The sequence below is a fragment of the Papilio xuthus genome, unplaced genomic scaffold (genome assembly GCF_000836235.2).
Source record: "Papilio xuthus unplaced genomic scaffold, Pxut_1.1 DF829660.1, whole genome shotgun sequence".
Classification (NCBI taxonomy): Eukaryota; Metazoa; Arthropoda; class Insecta; order Lepidoptera; family Papilionidae; genus Papilio; species Papilio xuthus.
In genome coordinates, this window is record NW_013528989.1 from 2,453,274 (window position 1) to 2,468,150 (window position 14,877).

Sequence of the window (14,877 nt, forward strand, 5' to 3'; positions counted from 1 at the left end):
TAAGTCAACTGAGCCAGCGATGCTGTGAAAAAAGGCAGGCAATAAAGGGCAGGTTGATGATGATTGAAACAATATGCAGTCAAACCTAGATAAGTATGAAATCTCTATAAGCGAGTCATTAGGTCCCGACTGATAACATAAGCTAACTTGGGGTTAGAGAGAAACCTATGAGTGAGAAAAATATCGCTATTCCTTTGGATCCCTGGTTATCTGGGTTCGACTGTAATCAGTTACTAAATTCTAGTATACTTTCAAGGAGTAATTTTGTGCTTTTGTCTGTCGAAATGAGTCTGCATATATTCTTGAAGTAAGGGCATTGAAACCTTTCGAAACATTTCAATAGTATCACCTTTTTAAGTTTATTATTTTCTTAGCAGAAGAGGACAAACGAATGATAACATCTAGATTTTTTATCTTATAAGATGGCAAACGAGCATGGGGCTGAAATCGCTGAAATAGCGAAGAGATTGCCCATAGACGTACGCAATTGTAGTTCGTTGTCTACCTTTGATCGATGGAGAATATTTTCCCATGCATTTCCTTAGCATGAAAATCCATTTCCACGATCCTTTTCTTATAAGATGACTAAAAAGGTAAAGAGGACTAAAATAAGTCCTCCGGTATCACACCGAGGTTATTATCGAGACCCATTGACATCCGCAATACCAGAGGAACTGCAGATGCGTCGCGGTCTCATCTTGAAGGACTCTAAGCCGTAATGTGTTGGAAATACTGCCAAGATGTGTTGAGGAATACAATATCCACAGAAATATTTCCAAACAGACTTAGGGACCTTCAAGAAAAGAGCGTTCAACCCCGTAAAGGCCGTATGAATCTGTGGTTCCTCTGGTGTTGCGGATGTCTAACGGCGTTAGCTATTTTAAGAGATTCACTAGCTACTTGTTTTTGCGCCTCTATAAAAAAGGACAGACGTTCTAAAACACTTTGAAAGACATGACATTTCACGAGAATCGCACTATTCTGGAATGAGAATAAAATTTATCTTATCTTACTAAATACTTATAAATGCGAATGTTTAAGTCTTTCCCAAAGTGTGCGATAACGCCCCCTTGTGTGCGCTGCAGGTCTCAAGTTGCGGGTTATAGTAAAAGTTTCCTTTACAATTCTCCGTTAATATACATATATAGGTCACAATAATTAATTAATTTAATTTGAAGTTATAGTGGTTTTTAAATATGTGAAAATATGGGGGGCGCTAAAAAATATTTATTCTCAAAGTGGGCAGTAGACAAAATAAGTTTGGGAACCACTGGTTTAGATGGATGGATGAAAGTTTGTTAGAAGGTATCTTCGTTGCTGAACGGATCTCGCTGAAATTTGGCTTATATTTAGAACATAGTCTGAAAGAACACATAGGCTACAAATTATTTATTTTTTTAATTCCGCGCAGACGGAGTCGCGGGTAACAGCTAGTACTTCTATATAAAGTACGTTTTCTATTTCTTATACTAAAATTGTATACAAATAACGTACGCAAATATTTCTTTTACATTTATAAAACACTTGTAATGACATCACAACTAAAGTATTGTTTGTCGATCCATATACAAAGCAAACTATTGTTTTCATATAAAAAGCTGTACGTTCCAGATATTTTTCATTCAACAATCATCCCTCGCAACGTCAGCCATCTTGTGGCAACTGTCAAATTGACCGCTAAAAGTTAACCTCGTAAAATGTTCAAATTACTCGTCGTTGTGTTTTTCATGATTATCGGTTTGTGAATTTTATTATATAAAAAAAAACTATTACTATTATTAATTTAAATATTTATATGTAAAATGAAATTAACGTAACTTTTAACTATATTTTTATAATTAAAAAAATGTCCAAATTTGAAAAAAACTACTATAAAAATTATCTTTTCCAACTTCAATACGTATAAAGGTTATGTAGGGTAACCATATTTAAGGTTCTTCGTAAATCTCAGTTTCATGAATATAGGGTAGCCATGGTTTATTCCGTTCCTCGGAGATCCCAATACTATTTTCTATTTCTAACTATTCATAACCCTATCTTATCAGAAGGCAGAGGATCTTTCAAAGATCTCCATTACCAAAAGGGTAGCCATGGTTAAGATTACTTATTACGGATATTAAAAAAATTCTTCACAATAATCTTATTTACAGATTTTTTCGTTGACTACCAAATTTAATGGTTTTGTTGAGCATTGAATTGCCAATTTTACTGTCGTACACTCGCCGTCTGTAGTCAGTGTCTAGACCATTTTTGAAATATTTTTTTTATTTTACAGCTAACATGTTTGTTGCGGGACTGTCCTGCAACTCATGCGGTGTAGAATGTGCATCATCTTGCGGCACCAGAAGATTCAGGACTTGCTGTTTTAATTATTTGAGGAAGAAACGTTCAGAAACCATTGAGGTAAACCCAAATTGAAATTTGATATCTCATTCATCAGATTCAATTCACTCTTTTACCCTACAGAACAGAAGTCAGACAGTAGTAGAAGGCAACGTAAATCTTCGAAACTATAGTATAGTTGCGTCGTGAGATTAGCGTTGCGTGCAACATTGAATCGTCGACGCGAATCTATTCAGTCAGTACAGGCATAGCTATATCAATTGTATTTGCACCGCCATTTTGAAAGTTGCTGCGACTTTGCTCACGTTGCGAGCGACTTTGCCGTTGAAAGAAACGTCGGCGACGCGATATAAAAAATTCTAATATTGTGATACCTTAGCGAGGATTTACGTTGTCTTGGATACGAAGAATCTTAAGCGCATAAATAGCCTACAATTGTTAGCATATGGGGAAGAATACTGTAATAGAAAATGTTTGTAATTTCAGACTGTATTAGTTAGAATCAGTTGTCGCGAATGACGTGCTTTCGTTACAAAGTCCAGTGTCAGAATGAATAGTGAGGGAACATAAACGTCGACATTTTAGTAAAGCTAGTGTTGAGTCAATACTCTGAAACATTTTCGGATTTTCTTCCTAACAGTACCTATTTGAAGATATCGTAGCCTTTACAGTTTCGATTGTTTTTATTTCCAGATGCCAAGCCATATTCCAGATGTATACAAAGCTTATACCCCAGAAGATCTGGATTGGTGGACAAACATTCTGGATAATGGAAAGTCTAAATTCGATTTCGATGAAGAATAAATCAACTAAATGGAATTAGAATCAGTGTAACGGAAAGAAATTTTGTAAAAATCAATAAATTATATTTATTTTATATGTCGTATTTAATTATGCGTCGTCGTAATTAGGAGCGTCGGTGGCTCAGTGGTCAAGCACTTGACCTGCAATCTGCAGGTCCTGGGTTCGAATCCCACCATGTACTAATGTGTTTTTCCATTTCCGATTTACATTATGTACTTTTATCCGACGTTCTTACGGCGAAGGAAAACATCGTGATGCAACCTGCACATATCTGAGAAGAAATTCAAAGATATGTGTGAAGTCAACCAACCCGCACTTGGCCAGCGTGGTTGACTATGGCCTAATCACCCTTAACTTAGGGTAGACTCCGAGCCCCTCGGTGGGGACGTATAGTGAGCTGATGATGATGATGATTTAATTATATTAATCCTAAGCCATTGTGTATTAGGTATGTCAAGCTTAGTCCTTAGGCCTAAGGCCTACATCTATAACTAGTAGGTAGGTTTATTTGAAGAGCGTTGGTGTCTCAGGAGATAAGCAGTTGACTAGAAATCTGCAGGTCATACGTTAGAATCCAGTGTACCAATGTGTTTTTCATTAATCGATTTACATATGTACATATATCCAACGTTCTTACGGTGAAGGAAAACATCGTGATGCTGCACATATCTGAGAAATTCAAAGATATGCGTAAAGTCAACTCTCACTGGGCCAGCCAGTGGCTAGTGGTTGACTACAGCCTAATCACCACTAACTTAGGGTAGGCTCGCCCCTCTGAGGGAACGTATAGTGAGCTGATGATGATGATACATTTATCCTACGTTCTTACTGTGAAGGAAAACATGATGATGCTACACATATCTGTAAAGGAATGTCAAAGATATGTGTTAACTTAGGGTAGGCTCCGAGACCCTCAGTGGGGGCCTATAGAGAGCTGATCATGACAATTTTATATCGTATATTTCTTATCAAATCAACACATCAAAGCGAGAAATAACATTTATTTTATTTAAATTTCTATTTATTTCTTTCGATAAGGTACAATAAATTTTAATTGAGTAATCCTAAAGATAATATCAACTATAAAATACGCGTTTTAAACGGTCGCCGTAAGAAAATCCGCCATTTTGAAATGTCACATTTGGCGCGTGAATTATAAAATGTTAAAAACTTTTGTTATAATATTTGCAGTTTTAACAGGTATTTTGAATATATTAAATTATCAATTAAAATATAACTGTATTATTAATTAATTTAATCAACTTTTTAGCATACTTAGCTGACACGCACACATCTAGACGATTTCCAAATGGTATGTTTTCTTTATTTTGCGTTAATCTAGATAAATTGTAAATACTAAGTAAATAACAATCTTAACAGTGGTAGAGCCCGCTTTAACATGTTCGCACGAATTTGGCCCGGCTCGCCCGGTGAAATATCACGACCACACAGAAGACAGGCGTCAAGTGGAAGCAATTCCGCGTTTCGTCTGATGAATGTGCGTCCCAGAGGCCTAATATAGTCCTCTTTCCCTTCCCACTCTTTTTCTTATAAGAAAAGGATGGGAAGGGGAAGTGGACTTTCCGGATGAGAGGATGCATGGAAAGGGAAAATATTTTCTTTCTGTGCATGCTCTCCTACGTCGATTAATGGTAGGCAACGCATATGTAATTGCGTATGTCTATGGGCAACGGTCACTTCGCTATTTCAGCGATTTCAGGTGGCCGCTCGCTCGTTTGCCAACTTATAATATAAAAAAAACAAACGCATTTACGATACTTCGGTAAGATATTATGGTTAGAAACTTAACCTTGACGTGCAGATGATCAAGAAATCGTTTGTACAAAAGAGGCCTGCGGACAAAACTGTGGAGGAGACTGCTGTTGTTTAGTGCCAAAGCAGGTGAGAAAATTCATTAAAAAAAATCCCAACTTCCTGTATCTATGACACTCAGGGGAAAAATACGAATAGAATGACGCCTCAATCATCAAAATCGGTTCGGTAGTTGAAGCTACAGGATGTCCCAATATAATTTACATACAAACTTACATACAAATACTTCTATTCATGGGTTTTTATGACCGAAATCTTGGTTTAAAATGATATGTTTTAGACAGAAATGTTGGTCTCAAAACCCAACGGTAAGATGGGTAATTTTTTTTTTTTAAGTATTAAAATAAATTTATTGTTTCAGAAATCCAAACGATCTTCGGATATATTTGAGGTTAACACTATATTTGCAATGTAGTGATAAATTAAATATTTTTGTAAATAATATTTTTATTACTTATCGTCATCATCATCATCAGCTCACTATACGTCCCCACTGAGGGGCTCGGAGCCTACCCTAAGTTATGTGACTAGGTCATAGTCAATCACGCTGGTCAAGTGCGGGTTGACTACACACATATCTTTGTCTTTCTCAGATATGTGCAGCATCACCACGTTTTCCTTCACACTAACAACATAGGATAAGTGTATATATGTAAAACACATTGTACATGGCGGGATTAGAACCCAGGACCTGCAGACAAGTGTTTGACTCCCCAGCCACCGACGCTTTATTACTTTTACAAATATAGAATTATATTAGAGGAAGCTTGAAATTAACGCCAATGATCGAGAAATTGGACATGTTATGAAAAGGAATGATGATATAAACAAAAAAGTAATGAGATTGAATGTGGATGACTACAAAGGTAGAAGACCAAAGAAAGTTTTGTGTGAAAGAGGATATGTAAGAAGGAGGTGGATTCAGATATGTCAGCTGATAGAGATGTATGGAGTACATCCTGTGCTGATCCTCTGTAGGGATAAGGTCAGGTTTATAATACTAAAATAAGAAATAAAAGGCAATATGTATTAGTCTTTTATTATTTGGGCCACACAATACTTTCAATCCACGGTAAATAAGCTGTCACTTTTGTGTAAACTCCAGCGCGACCTATCAAGCCACATCCTGAACCAAAAGATGTTACACCAACTATCGTATACATACATTTGATCTTCTGATTCTTTAGTTGTAATGGTCCTCCACTATCACCCTGTATTATAAATTACATTTGTCATACATTTTACTAATATTATAAATGTGAATGTTTAGATGTATGTCTGTTAGAAGATATCTTCAGAACGGATCAATGGATCTTGATGAAATTTGTCATAGCTGTAGAACATAGCTTAGAAATCTTTTTTTAAATCCTCGTGGACGGAGTCATGGGCAACAGCTAGTATTTTTATAACAGAAACAAAAATCTTACTAATATTAAAATGCGATCTTGCTAAAATTCGTCATAGATGTAGAAAATAGTTTAGAAAAGCACGTAGGCTACTTACTAAGTATTTATTTAATATTACGCGGAGGGATTCGCGTGTGACAGCTAAGTTTACTAATATTGTAAATGCAAATGTTTGTATGTATAGATGGATGGATATTATCATCACATATCTCCAGAACAACTAAATGGATGTCACTGAAATTTAGCATCTGATTAAGATTATAACAGACGGAGTCGCAGGTAAAAGCTAGCAATTAATACGAATTTCATTGTAGTCGATTCTTTGGAATATCTGAAGGTATCTGTAGTGAAAACTCACCTGACAAGTATCTTTAGACTCATCACAGTCTCCGTAACAGATCTGAGTTGTTGGATCAAAGCCATGTCTCAAATATCTGTTACCTGGATACAGTCTTAAACATTCACTCTCAGAGAACTTCTCTAGAATTACCTGCATATTAATAATACTATTTGTTTATTTTAAAAAAAAGCTGAAAGGCAATACCCAATACTAAAAACCAGTGAGAAAATATAAAGATGGGAAGGGGAAGTGGATTTGACGAAAGGATATGTTCTGTTCTCTAAGTAACGACATAGAAATAAAATTATATATATAAAAAAATTGTAGTGTCTGTATGTAATATTGATAATCATATTTTGTAGACATGATTTTGTCTGTCTGTATGTCCTTTAATCCGTTCGTTCCGGGTAATCTTCGGAACAACTGGGAACTTTGACGGGAACTGATGTCCAAGTGCATATTATAGGATATTTCTCTATGCGCTAAGTCACGGGCGACAGCTAGTCTTACTAATATTATAAATGCGAATGTTTGTATGTCTGTTTGTAAGAAGATATCTCCAGAACGGCTGCATGGATCTCGCTGAAATTTAGCATATACGTAGAACGTAGTCTGGAAGAACACATAGGCTACTAATTAAGTATTTTTTTTAATTTCTTGTATACGTAAATGGTTTATTTTAACTTACCTTCTGTAGTACATCAGATGTACTGCCCCTGTATTTAGTAAATCCCCAGCCTGAAGCTAACGCACGTGTGTCATCCGCGTTCCTGTCTACATGCAGACACGCCGGTACTACAGTATCGCTTAGTATTATCCTAGTTGGATTTTACAATTATATTTTTTAATAATCAGGAAAAAAAAATTTAAAAAAACGACAAATTTTTGAACATCCTGTATATGTTTTTTTTTGTTCAAAGTAAAATTACGTGTTTTTTTTGTTTGAAATAATAATGCAATTTTTAAAGTATTATAAACAATAACCCACGCCCGTAACCCAGTGGGGTAGGCAGAAAACATAAACTTTTGTCACGTTTCCGACACACCTCTCTCTCTTTTCTTCATTAATACGCATGCATGCACAAAAATAATTAAAAAAATATTAATGTAATTTAAAATTTACTTCAACAGTCTGACACGTGATATATTTTAGATCTCCTAACCCGTGATATTTCGTGATTTTCAAAACCGCTTTTACCAAATAAATACACGTGATATGTGATTTTCGATCTCCTGACCCGTGATATTTTGTGATTTTTAAAACTATTTTTAGTAAATAAATACACGTGATATGTTATTTTCGATTAACCCGTGATGTTTTGTGATTTTTTACTCACGTGATTAAATATTAAAATTTGAAAAAATAAGTATATACTTACTCTGTAGTAGTCTTGAGTAACGCAATGTCATTGTATTTTGAAGGTGGTTTGTAGTCTGGATGTCTGATTGGCATCTCCAGGTCATACCGCTGGGAACCTTCGGTTATCTCTAACCTGCTGAGTATACCAACTAGGGCATACTTCACACGACCTCTGGAATTTTTATTTATTTATGTTCCATAAGGTCAGATATTTAAGCTAGATTAGTGGTTAGTTTTTTTTTTAATTTTTTGTTTTATAAGAATAGATAGTCGTGTAATTAAAATATAGTAAATTTTTATATATATAATTCTTCTGTGCGTGTGTATGTCAGTGAACTTCTCTCAAACGACTGGAGCGATTTTGATGAAATTTTTTGTGTGTGTTCAAGGGGATCTGGGAATGGTTTAGATTCACAATTTTGTCCGCTGGACAATGTTTTTTTAATTAATTTTTAATTTATTAGTAGTTGTTGATTTTGGAATGTTTTACATTGGATCCGACAGACGGAGCTACCATTGCAGTGTCGAATTTGTCCAGAATGTTTTAGCTTGTTTAAAAAAGTTTGAAATTTTCAAATTAAAGACGTGTAGACAGGACAACGTCTGTCGGGTCCGCTAGTATTATATAAATGCGAATGTTTAGATGTATGTTTGTTTGAATGTATCTCCAGAACTACTGCATAAATCTAGATGAAATTTGTCATAGATGTAGAACATAGTCTGGAAGAACACATAGACTACTTTTTAAGGTTTTTTTTTTAATTCCGCGCGGATAGAGTCGCGGGCGATAGTTAGTAATAAAGTGACTTACACGCCAACGCTGTAAGTGCAATGTCCCGCAGTCAGTATATATCTTTCACTTATAATGGAACCACCACAAGACCATAGTATATCCTCACTCTGTTTGTATCCGAGCAATGCCTGTAAATTTTTTTTTTTTGTAAAATATTAGCAGATTTTTGTGTAAATTTACTAATATTTCTTTTAACCATTTCAACTAAGCTCTATGCTTGTGTTTATGGTTTACAATAGTCGAATGTCGGGATTCGAACCTCCGACCTCGTGATCGGAAATCCATACCCTTAACTATTAGGCTATTGACGCTTATTACATCTATTGTACAGTAACTATTAACTTAAGTAATTTTAACAGTGGTAGAGCGAGATTTAACATCGCAGGAATAGTCCCGACTCGCTCAGTGAAATACCACGACCATACAGAAGACACGCCTCTAGTGGAAGCTATTCCTACTACACGCTGATAAGTGTGCGTCCCGGAGACCTAATTTAATCCTCTTTCCCTTGCCACCCTTTCTCTTATAAGGAAAGAATGGGAAGTGGAAGTGGACTTTCCGGATGAAAGGATGCATGGAAAGGGGATATTTTGTTTCTGTGCATCCTCTCCTCCGTGGATTAAAGGTAGGCAACGCATATGCAATTACGTATGTCTATGGGCAGTCACTTCGCTATTTCAGCGATTTCAGGTGGCCGCTCGCCAAAAATAAAATTAACAGTAGTAGAATCCAGCGTCGCCTGCTCAAAGGTTACGCACTTGACTTGCAATCTGCAGCTCCTAGGTTCGAACCCCGTCATGTAGCAATGTGTTACATATGTACATTTATCTTATGTTGTTAGTGTGAAGGAAAACATCGTGATGCTGCACATATCTGTGAATGTCTAAGATATGTGTGTTATATAGTCACATCACTTAGGGTAACAAGACCCTCAGTGGGCACCTAAAGTGAGCTGATGATGATGAGACCGAGAGAAGACTGAAAAGAACTTACCATATGCGGGAACTCCGCGCTGCTGGCGTTCATACCACCTATGATAAGCTTGTCAACATCATGATTGCAGCTGGTGACGCGAGCCTGATGAACTCCGGTTGTATCTGCTGATAATGAATTGGTCTTCTTACAAGGATAGACCAGCTTCTCCTGGTATTCAATGCACTCTGGAAAACAGATGAGGTCAGGGCTGGTTAAACGTGGATTTTTTGCTTGAATTTGCTTGACATATTCTAGCGTGTGTGATAAAATGTCTGTCTGTCTGGAAAATGTGTTTGTGTCTTTATATTTTTTTATATCATAAGGTGGCAAACGAGCGAGTCACCTGAAATCGCTGATATAGCGAAGTGACTGTTGCCCATAGACATACGCAATTGCATATGCGTTGCCTACCTTTAATCCACGGAGGAGAGGACGCACAGAAAGAAAATATTTTCCCTTCCCATGCATCTCATCCGGAAAGTCCACTTCCACTTCCCATCCTTTCCTTATAAGAAAAAGGGTGGGAAGGGAAAGAGGACTAAATTAGTTCTCCGGGACGCACACTCATCAGCCTGTAGTTGGAATAGCTTCCACTTGACGCCTGTCTTCTGTGTGGTCGTGGTATTTCACCGGACGAGCAGGGACAATTCCTGCACGGACTGGGTTAGACAAACCTCTATGATATTGTGTAATTCTTAGCGACTAAAATCGCCCAGTTTTGAAGATTTACTTAGCCTTGTACTAGGTGCTTACAAATTTAGGACATTTTATACTAACTATCCCAAGCTTTCTGTCCAGTTTTGGGCGAAGTGAGTGTTGGATCGATCGGTTTGCACGTCCCATCGTTACTGAAGAAACGGTTGTTTATCACATAATCATATGTTGGTATCACTGGAGTCGTCTTCTTTCTCGTTCTAGAAATATCATCATCATCAGCTCACTGTGCGTAACCACCGAGGGGCTCGGAGCCTACTCTAAATCAAGGGTGACTAGGCCATAGTCAATGCTGGTCAAGTGCGGGTTGACTTCACACATATCTTTGAATTTCTCAGATATGTGCAGCATTACGATGTTTTCCTTCACCGTAAGAATGTCGGATAAATGTACATATGTCAATCGGAAATGGAAAAACACATTGGTACATGACGGGATTCGAACCCATGACCTGCAGATTGCAAGTCAAATGCTTGACCCCTGAGCCACCAACGCTCTCGATCATCTAATACATTCATACCTAAGTTATTAACGTATATTTCTTTGAAGCATCCTATTTGTGACTTACCTAACAGTAGTAAGCGGGTAAGGTCTGGGAGATGTTACACGGTTAAAAGATTCTGCACAACACACAACTGCATCCATTCCCACGTACGAACAGATCTATTAAATAAAATCATTTGATATTAAAAATACCAAAGAACACTAAATTTATGACGATCAGATCAAGAATACGAATACATGACACTACACAAGTCAAAATTAGTAGCTGATCAAAATGAAATTGAACGCGCGAAATAATGTAACACCTGTAGGTTAAACGACTGAACCTGATTTTAACAAATGTATAGCTAAAATGCATTTATAACGTTGTTAAAACCACTTATACTAGAACGTACACGACTCCGTCCGTACGGAATTATAAACACACTTAATTAGTAGTCTATGTGTTCTTCCAGACTATGTTCTATATCTATAACAAATTTCAGCGGGATCTATTCTGGAGATACCTACTAACATACATCTAAACATTCGCATTTATAATATTAGTAAGAAGTAAAATTTACTTGAGCACTATTTCGCGACTACATTTTGTTTACTTCCCGCGCGATTCACTTTTCACCTTTTTTTTAATAATTAAAAAAGGCAAAGGTTTATTGGCCATTATGCCACGTCTTGGCAGAATGTTTCATTCTACAGTCAAGTGTCATTCGATTCGTATTCTCCTGAGTGTCATAATTATAACAGTTTTTTTTGTTTTTTTTTTTTAATAATGCAACGTATATAGCGTTGTTAGGCGTCCGGATACAGCCGGACATAGAAAGGAATTTTCTAAAATAAACGGTGTAGATGTCCGGCTTTTGTTAGATTTATTACATTTCGTGTAGAGCGTCCGGTCAAACTGGCTGGTTTGTCCGGTTTGGCGAGTTGGCAACCCTAATCGTATACGCAGTGTACCAACCTGAGGTGGTATTCCCTTTCTCATATCAATTACTGCAGATTGACAGTTGCGAAGTATTTTACATGTACCTTGAACACCATTATTTGTGCATGTGTCACCTGAAAAAACACGTTGAAACAAAGTTTAATAAGTATAGTGCGATTGAATAATCTGACCGGATTAGAGGTACCTTTCTCATAGTTAGTTCTCTCAGGAAATATACGAAATCTACTTATACTGATACCGGCTCAAGGGTTAAGCACTTGACTTGTCTGCAGGTCCTGGTTTCGAATCCCGCTATGTACCAATGTGTTACATATGTACATTTATCTTATGTTGTTAGTGTGAAGGAAAACATCGTGATGCTGCACATATCTGAGAATGTCAAAGATATCTGTGAAGTGACGCACTGGTCCAGCATTCACTATGACCTGGTCACATACCTCAGTGGGGACCTATAGTGAGCTGGTTATCATAATATGTAGATACTATGTAGAAAACTATAAAATTATATACAAGACAAGATAGCTATAGTACATTTTGTATGGATGGATATTTGTTAGCAGGGATCTCCAAAAGGGCTATACAACTCTGGATGGAAGATGGAACAGATTTCAACCGCAATAAGCATTATTATTCCGAGCTCACGGAGCGCAGACAACCAGGTTTAAAATGTCAATATGGAACCTGTCTACTAATTACGACAAGTAGAAGTAAAAAAAATGTAGTAACTGTTTACCGACTCATGTAATCTTTTTAGTTGAATTTAATGAATGGATGTGTCACTTAAATGAATCGGTTGGGTTTTTTTCTTAATATGAAATTACTAAACGTGAGTTTCTAAAGCCAAAATCCCCGTTTAAAAGTTGTTATACGTGTTTTGTCAAAGATAACAGGAATGACGATATTTTATTAAAGATTTTAGTCTTAGAAACCTACGGTAACTAATGAAATTACTTACCTTCATATTGTGCATTTGAGAAAACAATAAACAAAACTTTTATCACTAAAAAACTTTTCCACGTCATCGCCTTTTTATAATAAAAACTTCACTGAAAATTAATATCACTTGTTTAAGCCAACTAAAAATAAAGACTAACATTTATTGCATATTTTTTTAATATAATCTGTTATTTCTAAAAATTATTCTAATTTTAAAGACTAAATTAAAAACTAACCTCAATTTCGACTGTCGTATTTCTTTGTTTTTTTTTTTAGAATAAGCGGGAAGACAAAGTTCTTTAACACAATTTTCCTTCTCATACCAAGTTATTCAAAATTATGTTAACTAATCATTAAGACCACAATAACAGGAAAATATATAACCTTAAAATTAATTGAACCGGATTATTTATTGATTTTTTAGAAGTTTTATTAAGAATAAATATCAAAGAAGTCTTTTTTTTAATTTACTGCGTTATAAAAATTAAAAACAAACACATTTCGAGATAAAAATGTTTAAAATACGTATAATTTTATCTTAATCGTTTTAATTCGATGAACTATGTAGACAAATAATTGTAACCGATCCGATAAAACTACTAAAGTAAAAACATAAGTGACTGTAAAATTCACTGATATCTGAATGGACAGGTTATTACTTGATAAAAACAGATTTTATCTCGTTCCGACTGTTATGCGCAAATTATTGTTCTTGGGAATTCAATCCTATATATTATTAGTTCGAATCTTCCCCACCGCTACAAATCGCAACCAACAGCGCCAAAATGGCGAAAATCATATTAGCACAAAATATTACGAAATAGCCTCTCCATTTATAGTGTCATTGGTTAAAACCTACACGAAAGCACATAAACATAGTTGTCCCTTTCTTCCTATAAATAAGAAAGAGACAACAATATGTATTTATAACAGCTATTAAAGCTACAGATACCTCACCCGAAGCACAAAGTTGAGACGAAAAGGTCCTCCGGCTTTTGTTGGGACAAATCAGTGTTATGACATTTGAAACATCGTCTTTTTATTAAACGTCAAATTTTATAAATTGCTAACGATCCTAATCTAGCTTTTTGATGCCCGTTTATGTTCCAAATCTTACTAATATTATATATATAAATGCGAATGTTTAGATGGATGTTAGTTAGAAGGTATCTCCAGAACGGCTACATGTATCTTGATGAAATTTGTCATAGATGTAGAACATAGTCTGGAAGAACACATTGACTACTTAATAAGTTTTGTTTAATTCCGCGCGGACGTTTCGCATGCGACATCTAGTATTTTATAATAATACCAGCTGTTCCCCGCTACTCCAGGTTACGTATCTACGCTGCTAAAAATAATTTTTAATACCAACTTTTGAGACAATTTAGTCTTTTTTAAACTATTTCATCAGAAAAAATTCACATATTGTCTTAATATTTATTTTGGTATAATCAGAAATCGTACGAAAAACGCTCACCAGTTGCTTCAGAGCGAGACAAACATGTTGTATTCACATACGTTTGTCTCGCTCTAACACAACTGTCAAACGTTCGTTAGATTCTAACCTTGGGTTTCCGAGAGCAAAATCCTCATTTAAAACATATCTGTTCTGTCAAAAATAATGACAGGGGTAACGATTTGTTATATACAGAGATTTTAGCCTTAGAATTCCATGGTAAATGAAACTTTACAGAACGATATTCGAACGTAGCGTCTCTTACCAGCCCTGATATCTTTATCAGACTATAAATAGTCGGTTTCGCAGGAAACAGATAAACTTTGACATCTGTTATTGGGTTTTACCAAATCGTTAACATTTGCTAACTAAAGATTAACTAATTAGAATAGGTTTTCACTGGAGATACACTCATCATCAGCTCACTATATGTCCCCACTGAGGGGCTCGGAGTCTACCCTAAGTTA

General features: G+C 35.9%; 1 protein-coding gene and 1 long non-coding RNA gene across 3 annotated transcripts; one reads left to right on the top strand and one right to left on the bottom strand.

Moving 5' to 3' along the window:
* The first annotated feature begins 4,380 nt into the window (after positions 1–4,380).
* Positions 4,381–5,402, top strand: LOC106115535 (uncharacterized). The gene is made up of 3 exons (XR_001227763.1): positions 4,381–4,459; positions 4,970–5,049; positions 5,342–5,402. It is a non-coding gene; the product is annotated as an uncharacterized LOC106115535 (long non-coding RNA).
* Positions 5,403–6,000: 598 nt separating this feature from the next.
* Positions 6,001–13,387, bottom strand: LOC106116666 (serine protease snake-like). 2 transcript variants are annotated; one of them, XM_013310570.1, is made up of 11 exons: positions 13,188–13,387; positions 12,971–13,061; positions 12,031–12,128; positions 11,137–11,231; positions 10,632–10,768; positions 9,873–10,039; positions 8,898–9,007; positions 8,106–8,258; positions 7,415–7,544; positions 6,745–6,876; positions 6,001–6,191 (listed from the first exon to the last, which is right to left on the bottom strand). In XM_013310570.1, the coding sequence occupies exons 2-11, from the start codon at positions 13,035–13,037 to the stop codon at positions 6,021–6,023; spliced, it is 1,260 nt and encodes a 419-aa protein (XP_013166024.1). In that variant the 5' UTR covers positions 13,038–13,061; positions 13,188–13,387; the 3' UTR covers positions 6,001–6,020. The 2 variants fall into 2 exon arrangements, with proteins under 2 accessions (XP_013166024.1, XP_013166031.1); XM_013310577.1 differs by having other exon boundaries at positions 12,971–13,091.
* Between the last annotated feature and the right edge of the window lie 1,490 nt (positions 13,388–14,877).

Coding starts and splice junctions, on each gene's coding strand:
- LOC106116666 (XM_013310570.1), bottom strand. CDS start 13,037: ATGACGTGGAAAAGTTTTTTAGTGATAAAAGTTTTGTTTATTGTTTTC. Junction 12,129..12,970: donor CTCAAATGCACAATATGAAG/GTAAGTAATTTC, acceptor GTGTTTTTTCAG/GTGACACATGCACAAATAAT. Junction 10,040..10,631: donor TGGACAGAAAGCTTGGGATA/GTTAGTATAAAA, acceptor TCTGTTTTCCAG/AGTGCATTGAATACCAGGAG.